Here is a 25244-nt window from a genome sequence, read left to right as displayed (position 1 = left end):
ATGGCTGACTTCAATCATGCCAACATAAGCTAGCAACACCCAAACATTTGTGAAGAAATCACAAACAATGTAGTACGCAATTGCTTTTTGACCCAATGCATGAAGAACCTGACTAGTTGCACATGGTTCCAGGAAGCAATTATTACAACAGTTTTAATTTAGAAGTATTGCAATTATTGGGAACTACTACATCTCATTCAGGAAAAATGGAACACACTTTAACTCAATGTTGAACATACAGGCTAAGCATAAGCCTTAGAGAAATGCATGTAAGCCAAAAAAGCAATGCTCAAAATGGATAAATAGAGCAATTAAAATTAAAATAATGGAGGATGGCTGTATAGAAATTACCTTACAAGAGTGAACAAGTTTAGAAGAACATGCTAGATAAACCTCCTTGACTTCTTTCAGAGCATTATAGGTAGACAATAACATTCCCTATGATATTGTTTACTTGGATTTTCAGCGACTTCTAGTAAGGTTCTGGCATGAAAGACTATTAATTGAGAAAAACATGGAAATCTAAGGGACATTACAGAACTAGATAGAGCTGGCTAAAGGACAACAAACAAGATGGTGGTTGAGGAGTATTATTGCTCCACATGGATCATACTTGGACCTCTGCTGTTTATTTATGCCAATATTTGAATCTCTCCGAGTTCTGACGAAGGGTCAGACCTGAAACGTTAACTGTTTCTCTCTCTCCACGGATGTTGCCTGACCTGCTGAGTGTTTCCAGCATTTTGTTATTTTTGAATCGCTCCAAAAAAGGTTTCCATACCTCCCACAGCACTGAAATGGCACTAACCAGTCACAACATTCTCTGTGATCATGATGCATTATTCCCCCTCGTCTTCTCTGCAGGTATTGACCTGGTTGATCACAATCCCCATTCAACACTTCTGTTTCGCTGTCAGCTTGTTGGCACTGCACTCGCTTGGTTCCACTCATAATTATCCAATCTCCAGCAATGGCTGCCCATCCAGTCCTCACCTGGTTACCTCCATAGGCTCCCTCCTGTACATTCTGCCCCTTGGCAACATCATCTGCAGACACATGTATGCAGACAACACCCAGCTCTACCTGTTCATCACCTCTTGACTCTGCACTGCCTCTGCAGCCAGACTGTTTGTCTGACATTGTCTTGGACAAACCACAGTATGGTGGGCCTACAATGTCATAAGCTCTGGAAACCTGAGCTCATTTGCATTTAGCAATGCCACTGATGGAGCAAGACCTACATGTCTGTTGCCAGCTGCTCTCCTATTGTGAGTGTCTTAACATTTCACTGGGATGTTTAGTATTGGGTATTAACTCCAGTTTTAAGTGATGCCTGAACCCACAATGCCCTGGTCTACAGATGCATCAATTAATCATCTTCCAGCAGTGTATGTAGGTCCTTTTGCAGTTAATTGAGTTGGAGAACTTTCTCTGTGGAGAATGCATTGAGATGACCCTAACCAACTTTCTCTGGGTGGCGCGGTACATTCTTCCTCCTCGTTTTTTCTGCAACCTTTGACCCAGCTGATCACACCCTCTGCCTCCAAAACCTCTTCTGTTATCAGCTTGTTGGAATTGTAATGGGTAGATCATGGCTGACTAATCTAGCTGAATTTTTTTGAGGTCACTAGCATGGTGGATAGGCGAATGTCTATGGATATTGTCGATACGGACTTCCAGAAAGCATTTGATAAGGTTTTGCACAAGATTAGCAAAAATGAAAGTGCACAAAATTGGAGATAACCTTGTGACATGGGTTGGGAGGTAGGTGAGTTGGCATAAAGGGAACATTCGCTGATTGGCGGGACGTGGCAAGTGGATGCATAGTCAACTCACAGTTCAACCCACTTTCGCTACTTTCATCAAGTATACTCATGGTATGATCTGAACCAGAAACAGAAACATGTAGACCCAACACTCTCGCCTTGGTTACGTAATGGAATTTTGCAAAGACCAAGGAAACTGGAATAAGTTGATCAACATTTATTAAAGCATAAAGGCATTTTATAACTTCTGCATAATATACTGTACAATTACTAGTCATGTCTGCTGTCTCTGCTTCAAGTGCTCATGATGATAGACTAAATGGTCGCTCCATTCCCTCCTTGATAAGCTTTTCTTTATGATCCTTGAATGAAAATAAAAGCCACAACTTAGGTAAGATTTCAAATACACATGAAATATAATGAACTGTATCGCAAAATGATTACCTACATAATTTAGAGTTACAGAGTCTCCAGTTCAGAAACAGGCCATTCGGCCCAACTTTATGCTGCACACGAGCCTCTTCCCACCCCTTAAATGCATCTTGTAGTAGTGTGCTCCACATTCTTACCACTCTTTGTACAAGAAGTTCATCATAATTTCCACGCTTTTGTACTTATACCTTTATTTATGAAGCCCAGAATCCCATAAGCCTTTTTAACTGCTTTCTCAACCTGCCCCGCCACCTTTAACAATTTGTGCACACATATCCCCAGGTCTCTGTTCCTGCACCCCCTTTAGGATTGTACCATTTCATTTATATTGCCTCTCCCCATTCTTTCTACCAAAATTTACCCCTTCACACTTTTGTGTTAAATTTCATCTGCCACGTATCCACCCATTTCACCAACCTGTCTATGTCCTCTTGAAGTCTATCACTCTCCTCCTCACTGTTCACTATACTTCCAAGTTTTGTGTCATCTGTACATTTTGAAATTGTGCCCTGTACACCCACAACCAAGTCATTAATATATATCAAGAAAAGCAGAGGTCCTAGAACCGACCCCTGGGGAACACCACGGTGTACCTTCCTCCAGTCCGAAAAACAACCGTTCACTACTACTCTGTTTCCTATCACTTAGCCAATGTCGTAACCATGCTGCCACTGTCCCTTTTATTCCATGGGCTTCAACTTTGCTGGCAAGCCTATTATGTGGTACTTTGTCGAATGCCTTTTGAAAATCCATGTACATTACATCAACCGCATTACCCTCATCAACCCTCTCTGTTACCTCATCAAAAAACTCAATCAAGTTGGTTAAACACGATTTGCCTTTAACAAATCCGTGCTGGCTTTCCTTAATTAATCCACACCTATCCAAGTGACTTAATTTTGTCCCTGATTACTGTTTCTAAAAGCTTCCCCACTACCAAGGTTAAACTGACTGGTTTGTAGTTGCTGGGTTTATCTTTACACCCTTTTTTGAACAATGGTGTAACATTTGCAATTCTCCAGTCCTCTGGTACCACCCCCGTATCTATGGAGGATTGGAATATTATGGCCAGTACCAACACGATTTCTGCCCTCAATTTCCTCAGCATCCTAGGATTCATCCCATCTGCTCCTGGTGACTTATCTACTTTATAAGTACAGCCAGCCTTTCTAATACCTCTATCAATTTTTATCCTATCAAGTGTCTCCACTACCTTCTCCTTCACTATGTCTATAGCAGTATCCTCTTCCTTGGTGAAGACAGATGCAAAGTACTCATTTAGTACCTCAGCCATACCCTCTGCCTCCATGCATAAGTCTCCTTTTTGGTCCCTAATTGACCCCACTCCTCCTCTTGCTACCCTTTTACTATTTATATGCCTAAAGATGACTTTTGGATTAGCTTTTATGTTGGCTGTCATTCTATTCTCATACCCTCTCTTTGCCCCTCTTATTTTCTTTTTCACTTCTCCTCTGACCTTTCTATATATAGCCTGATTCTCAGATGCATTTGTAACCTGACATCTGTCATACGCACTCTTTTTCTGCTTCAGCATATTCTCTATCTGTTTAGTCATCCAGGAAGCCCTGACTTTAGTTGCCCTGCCTTTCCATCTAGTGGGAATATACCACGACTGTACCTCAACTATTTCCTTTTTAAAGGCAGCCCATTGTTCCATTACAGTTTTGCCTGCCAATCTTTGATTCCAGTTTACCCGGGCCAGATCAGTTCTCATCCCACTGAAATTGGCCTGCCCCCAGTTAAAACATTTTTACTCTAGATCGCTCCCTGTCCTTTTCCATAGCTAATCTAAACTTAATGATACTATGATCACTGTTCCCTAAATGTTCGCCTACTGACAGTTGCTCCACTTGACCGACCCTCATTCCCAGAACCAGATCCAACAATGCCTCCTCCCTCATCGGCCGGAAACATACTGATCAAGAAAGTTCTCCTGAACACACTTCAGAAATTCTTCCCCTTCTCTGCCCTTTACATTATTACGATCCTAGTCTATATTCGGATAGTTGAAGTCCTTCATTATTACTACTCTACAGTTCTTGCACCTCTCTAATTTCTCTGCAAATTTGCTCCTCCATATCTTCCCCACCATTTGGTGGTCTGCAGAATACACCTACTAGTGTAACAGCTTCTCTATTATTTCTTAACTCTAGCCATATAGATTCTGTCCTTGACCCCTCCAAGACATCCTCCCTCTCCAGTACTGTAACATTCTCCTTATCCAATACTGCCACACCACCTCCTATCTTTCCTTCCCTATATTTCCTGAACACCTTATAACCAGGAATATTTAATACTCAATCCTGCCCTTTTTTAAGCCAGGTCTCAGTTATTGCCACAGCATCATATTCCCATGTGGCTATTTGTGCCTGCGGCTCACTTACCTTGTTTACTATGCTTCGTGCATTCACATACATACACTGTAAACCCATCTTAGACCATCCTGTATTCTCTCTTAGTTTGACCCCACCTAATACCTTACCATTTCTTACTTTCGGACTCTCTGCCTCTCCCAATCCTTTGAGCACTTTATTTCCCCTTTTCTAATGTTACATCCTGGTGCCCACCACCCCCCCACCAAATTAATTTAAACCCTTCCCAACAGCACTAGCAAACCTCCCCACGAGGATATTGGTTTCAGCCCTGTTAAGGTGCAACCCTTCCGGCCTGTACAGTCCCACCTCCCCCAGAACCGACCCCAATGTCTCAGGAATCTGAAGCCCTCCCTCCTGCACCATCTCTCCAGCCACACATTCATCTGTTCTATCCTCCTATTTCTATATAATCACTCACGCGTGGCACCGGGAGTAATCCGGAGATTACTACCTTTGAGGTCCTGCTTTTTAATCTCTTTCCTAGCTCCCTAAATTCTGCCTGCAGGACCTCATCCCTCTTTCTTCTTATGTCGTTCGTAACAATATGGACCACGATCTCTGGCTGTTCACCCTCCAAATGTTCTGCAGCCGCTCAGAGACAGCTTTAACCCTGGCAACAGGGAGGCAACATACCATCCTGGAGTCACGTCTGCAGCCACAGAAACGCCTGTCTGCTCCCCTAACTATCGAATCCCCTAGCATTATTGCTCTCTCACTCTTCTTCCTCCCCCCCCCCCGTACAGCTGAGCCACCTGTGGTGCCACAGTCTTGGCTTTGGCTGTACTCCCCAGAGGAACCATCGCCCTCATCAGTATTCAGTATTGAAAACTGGTTGGAGAGCGAGATGCACTCAGGGGACTCCTGCACAACCTGCCTGGTCCTCCTCTTCTGTCTAGTGGTTACCCATTCGCTCTCTACCTGCACACTCCTTAGCTGTGGGGTGACCACCTCCATGCTATCCACGTAGCTCTCAGCCTCGCGGATGCAGCTTAGCGAAACCAGCTGCCGCTCAAGCTCCGAAACCCGGAGCTCGAGCTCCTCCAGCCGACGACGCCTCCTCCACATGTGGTTGTCCAGGACATGGGAAGCATCCTGAATTTCCCACATGGCACAGGATGTGCATTCTGTGGGTCTGAGCTGACCTGCCATGCCTCTATTTAATAGACTATTAACTGACTTACAGAAATAGGGGTTGTTGAAATCTCTCGATTATTCTATTTCTTTTATTCATTTCATAGATTTGCCTACATATTTCTTTCTCTCCAATATTAAATGGTCTGTAGAATACCCCTATTTACGTGATCGATCAGTTCTTATCCTTTGTCTCAATCCATATGGATTCTGTTTCTATCTTAAGGTTATGTCCCTTTCTAAATGCACTACATCCTGCAATATATAACTGCCAGTCCTGTTCTTTATTAAACCTAGTTTCAGTTACCCCTTCTACATCCGGCTCCTCACTATGAATCATTGTGTTCCCCCACTTTGTTTCGGATGCGGTGAACAATGCTGTACAGGTAAATTAATTTGTTTTTAGTAATTGTTCCACTCACTTTATTTTTAAACAATAATTTTATACTTGTATACTATAACTGTATCTGTTTTCTGGCCATTTTAAGTTACGCTTATTCTTTACCTTCGTCTGACTTTTATTCTCATCTCTCATTTCTTTTATAGTTTGCTAAATGTTCTGGGTAGCTTTCACTACAATTAATTAAGCCCTTTCCTCCTCTCTTCCCCCCCCCCCCACCAAGAGAACTCACTATTCATTTAAAAGTCACTTAATTTCAAATATGCCCTGCATCTTACACAGAACAAACAAAATGTGATACTAATTATGAAGACCTCATTTTTAATTAAAGTACAGAATTTCAAATAACTTCACATTTACTCCTAATATACAAGACTTCTGATCCCAACAGAAAATGCTCACCAATTGCTCAGCAGTCTGAGGCCTTGCTTTTGTCTGTTTAGCTGCCCATTTTTGGGCACACCTGGGCCAGGCAATCAGATGTGATGGTCCAATGCCAAATCTCCATCCCAGAAATATACCCAAAAGAGTTTTCTCCACCTCTAATCGCTACAGGCAGGGTTGAATATCAGGCATTGTGGCCTGCTTTAGTGGGCCAGATGTACTCCACTGTTACAGGAAAAATCAGCAGGCAAGTCTTCAACTATTTATTTATTTTGGGAAAAAACTTTAAGTATATTTGAAGTATTTTCATATATTCTTTGAAGTATTTTTCAAAGATAAATCTTGCAGACTGGGTTTGGGGAACCTATGGGGTCTCTCTTAAGGCTCCTCCATACCTCTGCTTTGAAGATCAGAAAGACTACCGCAGATATCAAGCTGAACAAGCACTGTAGGCAGCCTCTGGTATCCTATCCGATGGTACCCATACCGTGACATCCACAGATCCAGGTTTCACTACTTCACCGACTCCCCTCAGAAATGCTTTAGATGGCTGCAGCTCCTTCACAAAGCAGTAACTACAGATAGCTTTGTGCACAACTCACACTCCCCCTTTGCAAAAAACAGTTACCTCCTCAACTACTAAGGCTCCTATTTGGAGATCATTCTGCTACCCTATCACACAGGCATTCCCTCTATCTTGTACCAAATCATTCTGCACATAACCCATCAGTGACAAAAACATCTCACTGAAAACAAATCTGACAACCCTCCAACTATTTGAAGTCACCATGCCTCTCCTTGGTGCCTCGTGTACTTTTCAGTCACAGCCACTGACTTATCCTAAAGTGGCAGGAGGTTCTGAGGGTGCTGGCTGATGATTTTCAGCAACAGCTTTGGGGACTGAAGTGATACTTCCGTGTCTTTAGTTGTGGGCCATTTTCCCTTCAAGTAGAAAGTAGAGGGGGTAAAAGCACATTGCATGCCATCGTATGGAATTAAGATTTCAGAAAGCATTCCTTGACAAGGGTGAGGTGCCACCTCCTTCCACAGGCCCAGATCATGCCCTTCAAGGGCCTCCTTCCTTAGGTCCTCCTTTGCCATATTACAGACCTCAACAGAAGAATCTTTAAATTTGTGGGCTCTGTCCACTGATGATGTACCAGCCTCAAATACTTCACTGAGCCGCATTGTTACGTACACAAAATTACTGCCTTGACCCTTTCAGCTTCTTCTGCAGCATTGGATATTACTTTTCTATTCCCTCCCACCAAGGCAGGCTACCTACAGAGATCTCCAACACTGCCTGGAACCTGCCACAAATATATAATGAAGCTACACTGAGGAATATCAGGCCAGGTATCAGCAGTATAACACTAGCAGGTGAAAGCACAGTTCTAGTGCACTTCCGGTGACAAATTTGTCAATTAGGAAATCCAGCCCTGAATAGTCCCAATTTCCCCACTTTTTCATCAAATTTCATCTAATTATTGCCCAATTCCGCTTCTTTCATTTATTCTCATTATTCTTACCCGATCAGTTTTGAAGACGTAGTACCAGAAAAATAGAGGCACTACGCCAAAGACAAACCCCATCAGTGACGTCTTAGGAGTTGGACGAAAGTTCGGATAGATGTGGTTCAGATTGCGAGCATATACCCAGCGAGTGAGGGCTGGGTCTTCCTGTAAAATGCAAAGAAATTGCAGCAAATTATTTGTTGGAAAAGACTAGAAGCATTAAAAATTAGTGTCAAAATATGAAATAGATTATGGCGATTTTTTGAGCAACCAATTTGCACAGAATGTAAACAAGCTTCAAATAAGTTTCCTATTAAACATTGAAGAACATTCATCAAATTAAGTATCAATAACATTCATAAGTTTCCCATGTTACCCTGAAGAAGCACGATCAGATGCAGTTTTGCTGCCTTTCTCCTGCTCCAATTCTCTAATGCAGTGTAACATTTCTATTTCTCACAATAACCAGCCTTGTGACTTGAAATTACCAACTTGAAGCAAATTGTGAGCAGTTTTGTGATCCATACACATTAGGAATTCGGTTAAACTGCCAAAATTCATTTCAAGTGGAATGCGGAAACATTTAAGCAACTGTATAGCTTCTAACTTTTACAACCACGTGTTAAGGAGTTCAGCTCATCATTTTGGGAAGATTGTGGGTTTTTTTTAATTACTGGTTCTCAGTATGTAGGTGACTATATAAATGCAAGTTGTTGTTGGTGACATTGGCATGGCCACATTTACTGCCCACCCCTAGTTCCCTTTGATGGTGGTGGGCTTTCGCCTTGAACTGCAGCAGTCCTCCTGGTGATGTTGCTCCCACAGTGGTGTATGGTAGGGAATTCCAGAATATTGATCCAGCAACAATGAAGAAACAGTGATATATATCCAAATTAGCATAGTGTGTGACTTTGAGAATTTCACTCCACTGTCCCACTCTGTTCTGCAATGTGACCGGCATGAAGTACAGCTAGAGCAAATAGGGTATTCACAGAATCACAGAAACCCCACAGTGCAGATAGAGGCCATTTCGGCCCATCGAGCCTGCACCGACACATATCCCACCCAATCCCCGTAACCCCTACACCAACACATATCCCAGTAACCCCACTTATTTAATCCCCCTAACACTAAGGGTCAATTTTTATCATAGCCAATCAACCTAACCCGCACATCTTTGGACTGTGGGAGGAAACCGGAGCACCCGGAGGAAACCCACGCAAACACGGGGAGAATGTGCAAACTCCACACAGACAGTCACCCGAGGCCGGATTCGAACCCGGGTCCCTGGCGCTGTGAGGCAACAGTGCTAACCACTATGCCACCGTGTTGGGGTGTATCCATAGGACAATTGAGTACAAGACGAGGCATACTATTTTGTCCTTGTACAAGACAGTAGTCAGGCCTCACTTGGAATACTGTGTCCCGTTTTGGTCTCCTCACATGGTGGGTGATATTAAGGCTTTGCAAAGGAGGGCCACTAGACTAATTCCCAGTTTAAAGCATCTCAGTTATCAAGCTAGGCTAAAAGAGTTGGGGCTCTACACTTTAGAGAAGCGTAGACTTAGGGAGGATCTGATTGAGGTTCATAAGATAATGAAGGGAATAGATTGTGTTACAACTGACAGTTCAGGGGAATGGTAGTGTAGTGGTAATGTCACCGGGCTAGTAATCCTGGCCTGGACTAATGATCCACAGACGTGAGTTCCCACCACGACAGCTGGGGAATTTAAATTCAGTTAATTAAATAAATCTGGAATTTAAAAAAAGCTAGTAACCATGAAACTACCGGATTGTCGTAAAAACCCATCTGGTTCACTAATTCCTTTAGGGAAGGAAATCTACCGTCCTTACCTGGTCTGGCCTATATGTGACTCCAGACCCACAACAATGTGGCTGACTCTTAACTGCCCCTCTGAAATGGCCAAGCAAGCCCACTCAGTTGTAACTAACTGCTACGAAACATCACTGTGGGAGCACCTTCACCACACGGACTGCAGCGGTGGTTCACCACCACCTTCTCGAGGGCAACGAGGGATGGGCAATAAAATAAATGCTGGGCCTTGCCAGCGACACCCAGATCCCATAAGCGAATAAAAAAAAAGTTTGTTTCAATTAAATAGGTTAGGGAGGACCAGGGGGTCACAAATTTAAGTTGTATAAGGCTAGATCTAGGTTAGATGTCAGGAGCTGGTTCTTTTCCCAGAGAATAGTGGACCTCTGGAACAGGCTGCTGTCTCGTGTGGTGGACGCAGACTCGCTGAATTCCTTCAAGCAAGAGTTGGATTTGTTTCTGGCTGGGGCGGAGATCACCTCTAACAGAAGGTAGGTACTGTAGGGAATTCAGGGCCAGAGTGATCTCCTGGACTAGTTTCGATCGCCTAGATGGGTCAGAGAGGAATTTCCCAGATTTTACCCCCCCAAATTGGCCTGGGTTTTTTGCCTCTCCCAGGCGATCACATGGTTTAATGAACGTATATGTTGTAATACACAAGGTATCGCAATTGAGACACACAGGCTGGATGAACCAGAGGGTCTTTACTTGTCCATATGCAAGTACTTAGTGTCTAGAAAAATCTAATTTCTTGCATTAACATCTAAATGACATGGACCAGACTAACAGTGGACTGTAATTCTGTTTTTTTTTAAACTTGCAGCATACAATTGTTTTACTGTACTTTCACCAACTTAATAATGTAAATAACATTCCTGTAAGGCACTGCGAGACATTCATTTGAATCCATGAAGTGTCGTTCAGAGGGGGAAATCACTGAATTTGGTTTAGAAGTGTAATCCATCTTCAACAATAACAATTTGCATTTATATAGCTCCTTTAACATAGAAAAATATTCCAAGGCGCTTCACAGAGGTGTAATCAGAAAAAGGTGGATGTCAAGCCAAAGGAGGAGATTTTAGAAGGGGTGACAAAAAAGCTTGGTCAATTGAACAGGTGGATTTTCAGGAATGTTTTCAAGGAGGAAACTCAGACTTCCAGAGCATGGCACTTGGTCAGCTGAAGGCTGGGTCACCAATGGCAAGACAAACAAAACAGGGATGAACAAGAGGAAGTGTGTTTTTGGGGGAAGGTTAGAGATGGGGAGGGGCAAGTCCTTGAAAGAAACTAATTTTACATTGGAGGCAACACTCCAGAAACAAACAGATTTGAATGGGTCTGGACCAGGTCTGACTTTGCCCTGAAGGGTCTACAGTCCCCAGACAGAGATGCCATGCTCTTATTTCAGGTTGGTGGATGTTAAATTATGAGAGAAAGAGTAAAGAAAGACTTGCATTTATATAGCATCTTTCACGACCACCAGATATCCCATAGCACTTTACAGCCAATGAAGTACTTTTTGAAGTGTAGTCACTATTATAATATCGGAAAAGCAGCAGCCAATTTGTGCACAGCAAGCTCCCACAAACAGTAATGTGATAATGACCAGATAATCTGTTTTAGTGAGGGATAAATATTGTCCCGGACACTGGGGAGAACCCCCCTGCTCTTCTTCAAAATAATGCCATGGGATCTTTTACGTCGATCTGAGAGAGCAGATGGGGCCTCAGTTTAACGTCTCATCCAAGAGACGGCACCTCTGACAGTGCAGCACTCCCTCAGCACTGCACTGGAGTGTCAGCCTAGGTTTTTTTTGCGCACAAGTCCCTGTAGGGGGACTGGAACCCACAATCTTGTGACTCAGAGTCCAAGTGCTAGCCACTGAGCCACTGGCTGACACATCGCGGACTCACTGTGAAGTGCCGCACCCTCACCAATATATCCCCAGCCTGCGCTCGATGCCCTTCACTGTTAGAAGGACCAAGAGCGCCTGTCTCTCTGCCCGCTCGCCCTCACTCACAATCAGCTCCGTCCGCCTCGGGTCGTTGAGTTGGCGGAGGTACTGCAGCTTGAGGCGGGAGCGGATAGCGAACCTCTCCTGCTGGGCCCGGCGCTCCTCGAGGCTCAGTTGCAGGTACTCACTGGGCTCGAGGGTGCGAGGCAGGGAAGCGAGCGGCGCCTCGCGATACTGCGCCATCGCTGCAACAACAACTTTATCGACAGCGACCCGAGCGACAAGCGTCCTTCAAACCCAACTTTATTAACACGGCCGGCCGCCCTGCTGAGCATGCGCACACTGCCCACCTCTCTCTGTGGCCGCTCTTCCTACAGTACCCTCTTGCGGCAGGATGTGGAGAACTCGGAATGTTTAACCTTGCAACAGAAATACAAGAAAAAAATGTTTTTAAAAAAACGAAAAAAAGTCTGAAATCGACAGGAATAAAATTCTTCATAAACTAACATCAGAAAATTCAGAGCCAGAAAGGCCATTTAGCCCGTCAAGCCCATGTAAGATCATAACCACTACTATATTTTCAGTCAGCAGGTGCTGGTAATTGTAGTGTATGTACCTTTAAGAGAGAACTACTTTTACAGCTCCTGTATACTGTAGTACCGGCAGTGACCACACCTGTATATAAGCCTTGAGCAGGCATCTGTACTGTTAGTTTTTAGACTACCCTCATCCAGTAAACACCTGTTGATTGTTGATCTGCAGTCTCCATCTATTTATTGAAGAACACCATACCTTAAGATTCACGGATTTAACAGTGGCGACGAGGTCGATTCGAACCTACCTGCAACTCTGCATTTCCTCCCAAGGATTCGCTCCTGGAGGACAGTGGAAGAAAGTCGAGACCAGAAGCACGGGCGTCGACCAGGAGCAACCGCCCAGTCATCCGGCAGAGAGTGAGCATCGCAGGGGAGGCTGTTGAGAGCTGGGCTTGGTTCTCCAGTCATGACGATCCAGCAACAGGCTGGCAACAGGTACAGCGCAGACCCTTCCCAGACAGCGGCGGCTGGAGCCAACTGACGGCACAGAAAAGGCCGAGCAGCGTCGACGGGGTAAGAGAGAGGGTAAAGCGCACAGGGCGCAGCCGGGGGTTGAAGACCGAGCGGCTTCGACGGAAAAAAAAAAGAGAGGGTAAAGCACAGCCGGGGTTCAGGACCGAGCGGTGGCAACGAGAGAGGCGCACAGGAAAACGCGCAGAGCGCAGCCAGGGCTCAAGGGCTGAGCAGCGTCCGCGGGGGAAGAAAGGAAGCGCGGGAGACGCCATTTGAGCCGCGGAGAAGAAGGGAGAGCGCGGGAGACGCCATTTTGAGCCAGCAGAGAAGAAGGGAGAGCGTGGGAGACGCCATTTTAGCCAGTCTAACCACACCCAGGGATGCCGAAGAGTGGCAGTGTCACAGCGTTCGACAATGAAGTCGAAGATTGGGCGACATATGTGGAACGCATTGAGGTGTACTGCAAGGCGAATGAAGTGCCAGATGCCAGGAAAGCACTGGTTTTGTTGAATTCCATGGGTGCAAAAACGTATGGCTTACTGCGAAACCTAATAACCCCAGAGAAGCCAGTGGATAAGGATTTCGAAAGCATAGTGGAAATCCTACAGGACCACTTAAACCCCACACCGCTGCTGATAGCAGAAAGATTTAAGTTTCACAAAAGGAACCAGCATAAAGACGAAAGTAATGCTGAGTATTTAACGGAACTGCGCAAGCTATCGAAACACTGCCAGTTTGGAATGGGACTAGCAGATACGTTAAGGGACAAGTTTGTGTGTGGGCTTCAAAATGAAGGAACCCAGAATCGGCTTCTATCAGAAAAGGATCTTATGCTGGACAAGGCTTTCAGCATGGCAGTATCACACGAAGCAGCCGCACGGGGCGCTGCAGAGATACAACGGAGACCGCAAGAATATGGCACCAATGAAATGTCATATGGAGCAGGGAAGTGTTATCGCTGCGGCAGAATAACACACGACCAGAAGGATTGTTGGTTCAAGGACCAAGTGTGCAGACAGTGTGGAAAAGCAGGACACATAGCAAGAGTCTGCAGGTCGGGGAAGAAAACCAGCAGCAAGAAATCTCCACAGGAGAAGTACAAAAAGGTACATAAGGTGACGGAGAGTAGTTCAGACGAACAGAAAAGTGATACAGACTCCGGAAGCAAGGAGCTGGGTTGTCTGAAACTACATAATGTAATCAAAATGGAGGATCACCAGACTATCTGGGTCACGCTCAAGATAGACGGAGTCCAAGTGAAAATGGAATTGGACACAGGATCAGCCCTAACAGTCATAAACCAAAGGGACTACAAGCGGCTATTCTCACATATACCCTTGAAAGCTACAGAGATTGTCTTGAAGACATACGCGGGGCAAAAAGTCTACCCCAAAGGAAAAATAAGGGTGAACGTGATCTACAGCGGCCAGGAAATACCAAAAATGGACCTATATGTATTGCCAGATGGAGGACCACCACTACTAGGACGTGAATGGATCCGGAAGATACAATTAGATTGGCATTCCATACAGGCACTGACGGTAGAGGCCAAAAAGGATGACAACGTCACACCCGGACTGTTAAGTCTGTGTGTTATATTGAGAATTACTACACAGACCACAAGAGTAAAATTTAACAGGTCTTTACTAGTCGAAGGTCAGGGCGGAACTGCCCAATAAATCATTACACAGCACTTATATACTGGTGTGGTCACCACCGGTATTACAGTATACAGCAGCCAAGATAAAGTAGTGCAACTCTTAAAATAGTTCTCTTAAAGGTGGAACGGTTCTCTTAAAGGTGGAACGGTTACATACACTACAATCCTCCCTTTTTAGCTTAACAGTATATGTTTCCCATTAAACATAACATCATAACATATATACACAACTTCATGTAAAAACAGTTCACAGATTCAGTCTCTGCGGAGGCGCCTCCTGCGCTTCCTGACTCGGTCCGGATAACGCCTCGGTGGTGTAGTGGTTCTCGGTGGTGTAGTAGGTTCTCGTTGCTGGGGTGACTCATCTAATAGTCCTTCACTGGACTTAACAGCTTGAACTTTCGTAACTTCAGAACCAGCATTGCTGACTTCTAAAGGCTCGAGTACCTTGGGAAGTTTTTCTACTTCCAAACTGATTTGGCTCAGTTCAGAGGGACCACGTGCGTGACCTGGTAGGGGTGATAATGGTTCAGATGAGTCATCATCTCCTGCTTCTTCTCTATTGTCTTCTATTTCCTCCATCACTTCAGCTTTTGCCTCTGCCACCAATTCCCTTAGCGGCTTATTACTGCTGACACTGCTCACAAAAGGGTGCTCTTCTTAGCTTTCAACTGATCGATGAATTTGACATATTCCCTTTCTTGCTCAGCTTTGATTCGTTTGGCCTCATCGCGCAGACGGTTTGTGTGTTCCTGATTCATTTTCTCGATCAGCTGCTTCTGCTGTCTTCCCAGATTCTCCAACTCTGTGTCAAAGAACTTTTTCTTTGCATTCATCTCCTGTTCAAAACGGCGAATCATTTGTTCTAATTGCTGTTGTAGTTTGAAATGGAGTTGAGTTCGAGCCCGGTGTTCCTCAGAAATATACATGTCTGTAGACTGGACAGACTCAGAATTCTCTGTCAAACTATGTTGTTGTTGTTGTTGTTCAGTGGAATTCTGTTCTGCTACTTTGTTCTCTTCTGAAGCATTTATGCCCTCCTTTGTTTTTCCATCATTAGTCTGCAAGTCCATTTTAGACTTGTCTTTTGCACATGGGCTGGTCTTACCATCATCAGTTCCAGAGTCTGAGCTGATTGTCTTCACCGAGTTCTCACTCTCTGCTTTGTCACTGTCACTGCTGCATATGCCCTCATCCAATATTCTGGACAATCGTTCAGGTTTGACATCTTTTCTTTTTCCGGAATCTACCGTCATTGCTTTTAGGGAGTGCCAGTCCATATTTATTTTCCTGATCCACTCCCGTCCCAGAAGTGGTGGACCTCCCTCAGGTAGTACATATAAGTCCATTCCTTGGTGTTCTTTGCCCTTGTGTCTCACCTTGACTTTTATCTTTCCGATGGGGTATACTCTTTGCCCCGTGTATGTCTGCAATACTATCTCCGTATCCCGTAGGGGAATATGTTTGAATAACCTTTTGTAATCTTGCTTATTCATGACCGTCAACGCCGATCCGGTGTCCAATTCCAACTTCATTTGGACTCCTGCTATCTGCAGTGTGACCCAGATAGTTTGTCGGTCAGCTTCCTTACTCACATTGTGAATTCTCAGACTACCCAGTTCCTTGCTGTTGGAGTCTGAATCCGAATTCTGTTCATCCGAACTCTTCTCAGCCACCTTATGTGCCTTTCTGCACTTTTCCTGCGGTGACTTTTTGTTGCTGGCCTTCTTTCCTGACCGGCATACTTTAGCTATGTGACCGAGCTTGCCACATTTTCTACATTCCTGGTTTTTAAACCAGCATTGGTTCTGATCGTGTTCTGTCTTCCCACAATGATAACATTTCGTTGTACCCAAAGCCATTTGATCTACGCCGAGTACCGCTGCCTTCAGCTGCATTTCCGCAGTGCCTCTCGCTGCGGCTTCGTGCGATGCTGCAATAGAGACAGCCTTATCAAGTGTAAGATCATTCTCTTCAAGCAGCCGCTTTTGTGTTCCTTCTTTCGACAATCCGCACACGAATTTGTCTCTCAGTGCCTCTGTCAGACTTTCCCCAAACTGACAGTATTTCGCTAGCTTACGCAGTCCAATTAAGTACTCCGCGTTGCTTTCCTCTTTCAGTTGCATTCTCGCATAAAATTTAAATCGTTCCGCTAACATCAGCGGTGTGGGGTTCAAATGATCCTTCAGGACAGCAACAATATTAGCGAAAGTCTGATCCGCCGGTTTAGCTGGTGATAGAAGATGCTTCAATAGCCCGTATGTTTTTGCACCCATTGAGTTTAGTAAGGTTAGTGCTTTATCTTCATTTGATATTTTATTTGCCTTACAATATATCTCTATGCGTTCTACATACGTGGCCCAATCTTCAACATCGGGATCGAAATCGTTGATGTTACCATGCTTAGGCATCTTCGCAATCTTCTTGAGAAACAAAAAGAAATTTTTCTTTAACTTTTTTTTTAAATGGCGGTTTCCCGCGCTTGTCTTCTTCCCCGCCCACGAAAATGGCGGCTTCCCACGTTTGCCTTTCTCCCCCGCTGGCTGTAATGGCGATTGCCGTATTGCTGCGTTCGCCCTCCCCAGCGGTTCTCAAATCGTGCCTCCCAGCCCCTCTTGCAGTCCGGTCCTCTCCCCCTGGCTGCGGCTGAGTTCTCCGTGGTTTTAAAAAAAAATTTTTTTAATTTTCTCCCGCGCCTTTCGCTGTCCCGGTCGCTGCGCCTCGCGGCCTCGGTAGCTGCCCGGCCTTTTTCACCGGTCGCGGTCGAGCTTGCTCTCGACGCTGTTGCGTCTCCCAGCCCGCTTGCAGCCCGGTCTCTCACACCGGCTGCGTTTGCATTCACCGCGGCTTCCGTGCCTTACGCTGCCCCAGTCTCAGCGCCTCTGGCCCCGACTTCTGTCCGGCTCTTTTCCCCGGCCGTGGTCGAGTTCTCCGCCCTTATATCCTCCGATCTTCCCTCCCCTATTTCACAGCCAACGTGGCCGACTTGCTGCTCGTCGCTGATCGGCTTACCCACCACCGTGATAGAAGGGATGATCACTGCCTGTTGCTGATGGAAGGCTTCGTGTCAGAATTCTTCCTTTGCTCTGCAGACCCGAGTCTTCTCTCAGCAGAATGATGAGGGCGGATGCCTCCTCTCGACGCCCGTTAACCTGCCTTGGATGTATCTCTGCCGCAGGGTAAGATCGTACTCGTCGCCACTGTTAAGTCTGTGTGTTATATTGAGAATTACTACACAGACCACAAGAGTAAAATTTAACAGGTCTTTACTAGTCGAAGGTCAGGGCGGAACTGCCCAATAAATCATTACACAACACTTATATACTGGTGTGGTCACCACCGGTATTACAGTATACAGCAGCCAAGATAAAGTAGTGCAACTCTTAAAATAGTTCTCTTAAAGGTGGAACGGTTCTCTTAAAGGTGGAACGGTTACATACACTACACGGACGACTGTCAAAAATGCTAACTGGGGCACAAGAAGTGTTCCAGGAGGGACTCGGAACACTAAAAGACATAACAGCGACGATTAAAATAGAGGAAAATGCAAGCCCAAAGTTTTTTAAGGCCAGACCTTATGCGATCCGCCCAGCCGTCGAAGCAGAGCTGGAAGGTTTGGAACGTTCAGGAGTACTGTCCAAAGTGGACTGGAGCGAGTGGGCTACACCCATCATTCCTGTAATGAAGAGGTCATTGAGTAATACGCCTGGGGAACCAAAGAAGGTTCACATCTGTGGGGACTTTAAGGTGACAGTGAACCCAGTCCTTCACACGGTACAATATCCGCTTCCGCGGATTGAAGATATTTTCGCCTCGCTATCTGGAGGAAAATGCTTCACTAAGATTGATCTGGCCCAGGCGTACCTGCAAATGGAGGTAGAAGAAGCCTCGAAACAATACCTCACGATCAATACTCACAAAGGTCTCTACCAATACAACCGGCTGGTGTTCGGGGTAGCATCGGCTCCGGCTATTTGGCAAAGGGCAATGGATCAAGTCCTGCAAGGGATTCCAGGGACTCAGTCTTATTTGGACGACATCCTGGTCACGGGCGAAAATTACAGTGATCACCTCGCCAAACTGGAGCAGATGCTCACTAGATTGAAGAAATATGGGCTACGAGCTAATCGCCACAAGTGCGAGCTTTTCCAGAAGCAGATCTCGTATTGTGGCCACGTTATTGATGAAGAGGGGTTACATAAGTCCCCTGAAAAGATTGAGGCAGTAGTCAAGGCTCCAGCACCGGAAAATATGTCACAGCTGAGATCGTTCCTCGGGCTGTTGAACTACTACCATAAGTTCTTACCAAATTTGTCTACAGTATTACACCCACTGAACACCCTACTGCAAACGGGGGTACCATGGAAGTGGAATGACGAATGTAAACAAGCTTTCCAGAAGTGCAAAGAATTGATCACATCAAAAGAGGTGTTGGCCCATTTCAACCCAGCACTATCATTTCGGTTGGCGTGTGATGCATCACCCTATGGTATTGGAGCGGTGCTGTCGCACAAATTCCCAGCCGAGCGCAACTATGCCCAGATTGACAGGGAGGCCCTCAGCCTAGTATGGGGAGTAAAAAAGTTCAACCACTATCTGCACGGGCAGAAGTTCACCTTGCTGACTGACCACCAACCACTTGTCTCCATCTTTAATCCCAAGAAGGGCGTTCCGGTGATGACTGCGCAACGGCTACAAAGATGGTCCCTTTTTCTAGGGGTGAACCAATATGAAATAGAGTTTAAGGGCACGAAACAGCATGGAAACGCTGATGGGCTATCATGCCTGCCACTGCCTACTGCGGAGGAAGCACCAGCAGTGGACCCTGTCGAAATATTTTATTCGTCGATAATTGAACGCTTGCCAGTAACTAACGCGGATATAGAGAAGGAGACCCGAAATGATCCGACACTGTCTCGGGTATATGATTTGACGGTGAAGGGATGGCCAGCACATGGCGACTCACTGTTGCCAGCATTCTCATCCAGAAGAGAACAGCTGTCAGTATGCCAGGGGACAGTGATGTGTGGATCCCGAGTGGTAATTCCACCCAAGTTAAGGGAGAGAGTGCTCAATGAGCTCCACGAAGGCCACCTGGGAGGGGTGAAAATGAAAAGCCTTGCTAGGGCTTATGTGTGGTGGCCGGGGATCGATCAACAAATCGAGGACCTAACAAAGAGCTGCTCAGGATGCCAGAAGGTCCAAAATGCACCACCACATGCCCCTCTACACCCATGGGGGTGGCCCTCCTCTCCATGGCAATGGGTGCATATTGATTTTGCTGGTCCATTCATGGACTCAATGTTCTTAATAGCAGTGGATGCGCACTCGAAATGGCCTGAGGTGATCAAAATGTCCTCCACCACTACGGAGAAAACGATTGCAGTCCTACGGACCATATTTGCCAGGAACGGCTTGCCAGAGCAGATTTGCTCTGATAACAGACCACAGCTTGTGTCCGAAGAGTTTCGGAAATTTATGAGAAGGAATGGGGTAAGGCATTACACATCTGCCCCGTATCATCCAGCCACAAATTGATTGGCTGAGAGGTTCGTACAAACCTTTAAAAAGGCAGTAAGGGCCATGTGCGATGACGACATTCCATTGCAGCATAATGTGGACAATTTCCTGTTAGCCTACAGAAATGCGCCACATGCAGTTACCAACCAGACCCCGGCCATGATGTTCTTTAACCGAAGGTTGAGATCTCGTCTGGATTTGCTCAGACCAAATGTGCGAAGAAATGTTGAGAATAAGCAATTCCAGCACATCAATGAGAAGCCAACAAGGAGCTTCAATGTAGGACAACCAGTCTTGGCCCGCGACTACCGAACAGAGAAATGGCAACCCGGAACGATATGCACACGGCAGGGGCCACTAATGTACACAGTGGATGTCGGGGAGAACATTGTGAGATGCCATGTCGACCAGATCCTAGCGTCACAGGAACGAGTCAACCCCATGTCTCGCGTACCTGGTGATGAACCCAACATACCGGTAGCATCCACCCCAGAAACAGTAGCATCGGAAACTGATGAACTAACCGACGACAGGGGGCCAGAATCGCCTCCGCACCAAGAACAAGACACTCAGGAAAGGCGCTATCCAGAAAGGATCAGGAAGCTGCCCCACAGACTGAATCTATAAATGGACTATTCCAGTTAATGTGCATGTTAAAAGTGTTAACTGTTATTTGAATGTTATGGTACTGTTAACCTAAAAGGGGAGGAATTGTAGTGTATGTACCTTTTAAGAGAGAACTACTTTTACAGCTCCTGTATACTGTAGTACCGGCAGTGACCACACCTGTATATAAGCCTTGAGCAGGCATCTGTACTGTTAGTTTTTAGACTACCCTCATCCAGTAAACACCTGTTGATTGTTGATCTGCAGTCTCCGTCTATTTATTGAAGAACACCATACCTTAAAATTCACGGATTTAACAGTAATGATTCTGCTGTTGCCATTTACAGCTCCTCTAGACACATCTTTTGTTTCTTTACTTGGTCCTATTAAACATAGAAACATAGAAGATAGGAGCAGGAGTAGGCCATTCGGCCCCTCGAGCCTGCTCCGCCATTCAATGCGATCATGGCTGATCATCCAAATTCAGTACCCGGTCCCTGCTTTCTCCCCATATCCCTTGATCCCTTTAGCCTTAAGAAATATATCCAACTCCTTCTTGAATATATTTAATGAATTGGCCTCTACTGCTGTCGTGTATTGATTGCGAGTTTGACACCAGTCAATACAGTAATGTAATGTGCGAGTTTGACACCAGTAAATACGGTAATGTAATGTGCATTGCATTATGGGAATTACCCGGGAAAATGGCAGTCAGCCATTTTACACAATAAAGTGAACATCGCAGTTATGAGCCTGTCTGCCTGATTCTATGCTTTAATTCGTTCATACAACATTGGCGACGAGGATAACGAACGGAATCATTTTAGATAGGTAGTTGCCCAAGTTTTAGTTAGCTAGGATGGAGAAGACCGGCATTCAGAATTTTGCATGCTTCGCCAAGCCAGCCACGTTGGGTCCAAGATGGACGAGGTGGTTAACGTCTTTTGAGCTTTATGCCGACAGCAAAGGACTCATTATCGACGATACCTCTACAGCTGCCACAAAGCAGAGGAGAATAGCTCTACTTCTACACCTAGCAGGACCAGATGTCCAGGATATCTTTTCGACTCTACCGGACGCAGGAGAACCAGCAGACTACACGGCGGCGGTTAGTGCTTTGAATCACTACTTCATGCCCCAGGTCAATGCAGCATTTGCTAGACAGACTTTTCATAAGTTGTCCCAGAAGACAGGTGAGACTGTGCAACAATTTGCTACTCGCTTGCGGCAGGCTGCTAAAGACTGTGCTTTTGGGGGGTTTGCGGATAATCAAATAAGAGACGCTATCCTGAGTAGGTGCACATCAGCTTATGTGCGGAGGAAATTACTAGAGGAAGGGCAAGGTCTAACGCTCGCCCGCATGTTATAATTAGCCTCACAATGTGAAAACGTCGAGGAGCAGATGTCAGCCATGTCATGTACAGAGAAGGCGGAGACAGATACTGTTCGTCGTGTTACACAGAAAAGAGGGTATTATGCGAAAAGCTTGACAGAGAAACCAAAGGGAAATGGCGATAGGAACGAAAGGAAATGTTACAGATGTGGACACATAGACCACATGGGCAGAGATCCGAAATGCCCAGCATGTGGACAAACGTGTCATAAGTGCAAGGGAAAGGATCATTTCTCCAAAGTATGCCGCACAAAGGGTACAAAGAAACACGTTGTGAACAATGTAGAGGAACAAAATGACTTTGCATTTGCTGTTACTGGAAATAACGTGACAGAGAGACTTACCTTTTGTGTGGGGGGAGTAAACCTGAGAATGTTAATTGATTTGGGTGCAACTAATAATGTGATAGATGAGAATATATGGGAAGGATTAAAGTCAGAACACATTAAGTGTCAGTCACATGTCCCTAAGACAGAGAGAAAGTTATTCTCTTATGCTTCTAGCCGACCACTGTCAGTTAAAGGTGTATTCACATGTGGGATTACAATAGGTAAGAGAACTGAGCAGGCGGAGTTCATTGTGGTTAAAGGCCATGGAGAGCCGTTGCTAGGAAGGGAGACAGCCATGAAACTGGGAGTTTTAAAAATAGGCACAGATGTCTCAGCTGTGGTAGATGTAAGACAGCTACTAGAACAGCGGTATCAAAGGTGTTCCAGGGAGGAGGAAGGCTGAACACAAAACAGATCAGTTTGTATATCGACCCACAAGTGAAGCCTGTGGCCCAGCCACTCAGGTGTATACCATTCAACTTAAGGGGGGCAGTAGAGGTCAAAATAAAACAATTGAGGGACATGGACATTATCGAACCTGTAACTGGTCCCACCCCATGGGTAAATTGATGTAAGCCCCCAAAGTGCGGACCAAGTGATATACAAGGTCGACATCACTGGCTTGTTGCAAGAAAGACAGACCCAATAATTGAAGTCAAAACAGTTTATTCAGGCCTGGGGAGAACTTCTTGCGTCCCTACGCAAGACCAAAACTCCAACGAGCCTCTCAAAGTCCACACAGTTATACAAAAATTAAGGCCCTGCCCTAGGGGCGGGGGGGGGGGGGTAAGCTTATCAGCATATACAGAGTTATAGCTAAATTGCAATAAAACCGTGACATTTCTTCTTCCTGCCACCCTCAAATCCCACATTCCAGTTATCAATTGGTCCCATCATGTCCTGTGACTATGGGCCTCATTTTAATTGCATTACAACCATCTAATTGCCCGTAGCCAGGTGGTGTTACTCGTTACATGTTTCCTTAAGATAACAGTCCTCGTTAAGGCGTGCAAAGCACAGACTTTGGCCTCGACTCGGGTTACTCCTGCAAAGCAAGCACATCCTCATTAGTCCCACCATAAGAACATAAGAACATAAGAAATAGGAGCAGGAGTAGGCCAATCGGCACCTCGAGCCTGCTCCGCCATTCAATAAGATCATGGCTGATCTGATCCTAACCGCCAATCTACTATCACTGAACCATCTCCTGAATCTAACAGAATTAGACACACGAAATAGGAGCAGGATCAGGCTACATGGCCCCTGGGCCCGCTCCACTACCCACAGGGCCATGACCGATCCGAACCTAGACTCATGTCCAAATTCCTGCCCGTTCCCCATAATCCTTTATTCCCTTTACTTCTAGGAAACTCTCTATTTCTGTTTTAAATTTATGTAATGATGTAGCTTCTACAGCTTTTTGGGGCAGCATATTCCATGGACCTACCACCCTCTGAGTGAAGTAGTTCCTCCTCATCTCAGTTTTGAAGGAGCAGCCCCTTATTCTAAGACTATGCCCCCTAGTTCTAGTTTCACCCATCATCGGGAACATCCTCCCCGCATCCACCCGATCCAAGCCCTTCACAATCTTATATGTTTCAATAAGATCGCCTCTCATTCTTCTGAACTCCAATGAGTAGAGTCCCAATCTACTCAACCTCTCCTCATATGTCCATCCCCGGGATTAACCGAGTGAACCTTCTTTGTACTGACTCGAGAGCAAGTATGTCTTTTCTTAAGTATGGACACCAAAACTGTATACAGTATTCCAGGTGCGGTCTCACCAATACCTTGTACAACTGAAGCAATACCTCCCTATTTTTATATTCTATCCCCCTAGCAATGAAAGCCAACATTCCATTGGCCTTCTTAATCACTTGCTGCACCTGCATACTAACCTTTTGAGTTTCGTGCACCAGGACCCCCAGATCCCTTTGTACTTCAGTACTTTCCAGTTTCTTGCCATTAAGATAATAACTTGCTCTACGATTTTTCCTGCCAAAGTGCATAACCTCACACTTTCCAGTATTGTATTCCATCTGCCAAATCTCTGCCCACTTACTTAGCCTGTCTATGTCCCCTTGCAGGTTTTTTATGTCCTCCTCACTCACTACTTTCCCTCCCATCTTAGTATCATCTGCAAACTTGGATATGTTACACTCGGTCCCCTCCTCCAAATCGTTAATATAGATTGTAAAGAGTTGGGGACCCAGCACTGACCCCTGTGGAACACCACTAGTTACTGATTGCCAGTCCGAGAATGAACCATTTATCCCAACTCTCTGCTTTCTGTTAGATAGCCAATCCTCTATCCATGCCAGAATATTACCCCCAATCCCGTGATTTTTTATCTTAAGCAATAATCTTTTGTGTGGCACCTTGTCAAACGTCTTTTGGAAGTCTAAATACACTACGTCCACTGGTTCCCCTTTATCCACCCTATATGTTACTTCCTCAAAGAACTCCAACAAATTTGTCAAACATGACTTCCCCTTCATAAAACCATGCTGACTTTGTCCTATTAAATTATGATTATCCAAATGTCCTGTTACTGTCTCCTTAATAATGGACTCCAATATTTTACCTACCACAGATGTTAGGCTAACCGGTCTATAGTTTCCAGCCTTCTGTCTACTGCCCTTTTTAAATAAAGGCGTTACATTAGCAGTTTTCCAGTCTGCCGGGACCTTTGCTGAGTCCAGGGAGTTTTGGAAAATTATTACCAATGCATCCACAATCCCTACCGCCACTTCCCTCAAGACCCTAGGATGTAAGCCATCAGGTCCAGGTGATTTATCCGCCTTGAGTCCCATTATTTTACCAAGTACCACTTCCTTAGTGATTTTGATCGTGTTTAGCTCCTCCCCCCCCCTTTA

The 25244-nt window shown here is 45.3% G+C and overlaps 1 protein-coding gene and 1 long non-coding RNA gene across 2 annotated transcripts in view; one reads left to right on the top strand and one right to left on the bottom strand.

Moving 5' to 3' along the window:
- Nucleotides 1-1968: 1968 nt before the first annotated feature.
- ndufb4 (NADH:ubiquinone oxidoreductase subunit B4) lies at nt 1969-12139 on the bottom strand. The gene is made up of 3 exons (XM_086006834.1): nt 11878-12139; nt 8039-8188; nt 1969-2128 (listed from the first exon to the last, which is right to left on the bottom strand). Exons 1-3 carry the CDS (start codon nt 12052-12054, stop codon nt 2069-2071), a joined length of 387 nt encoding a protein of 128 aa, XP_085862960.1. The 5' UTR covers nt 12055-12139; the 3' UTR covers nt 1969-2068.
- Nucleotides 12140-12213: 74 nt separating this feature from the next.
- LOC147107634 (uncharacterized) overlaps nt 12214-25244 on the top strand; it is a 39281-nt gene continuing 26250 nt past the window's right edge. Inside the window, exon 1 of the long non-coding RNA XR_015080844.1 lies at nt 12214-12365. This is a non-coding gene — a long non-coding RNA (uncharacterized LOC147107634). The remainder of the gene's footprint in view (nt 12366-25244) is intronic.

This window comes from Somniosus microcephalus, chromosome 14 (genome assembly GCF_052327205.1).
Source record: "Somniosus microcephalus isolate GS21.2 chromosome 14, FLI_Smic_1.0, whole genome shotgun sequence".
Classification (NCBI taxonomy): Eukaryota; Metazoa; Chordata; class Chondrichthyes; order Squaliformes; family Somniosidae; genus Somniosus; species Somniosus microcephalus.
Note: the sequence above shows the minus strand (reverse complement) of the source record. Positions and strands in the feature narration are given on the sequence as shown.

What these genes read in the sequence shown, in the direction of transcription:
- ndufb4 (XM_086006834.1), bottom strand. Translation starts at nt 12,054, where the DNA reads ATGGCGCAGTATCGCGAGGCGCCGCTCGCTTCCCTGCCTCGCACCCTC. An exon ending in CGAGGCGGACGGAGCTGATT is followed by an intron (nt 8,189 to 11,877) that starts GTGAGTGAGGGC and finishes TGCATTTTACAG; the next exon opens with GAAGACCCAGCCCTCACTCG. An exon ending in ACGTCTTCAAAACTGATCGG is followed by an intron (nt 2,129 to 8,038) that starts GTAAGAATAATG and finishes TTTTCATTCAAG; the next exon opens with GATCATAAAGAAAAGCTTAT.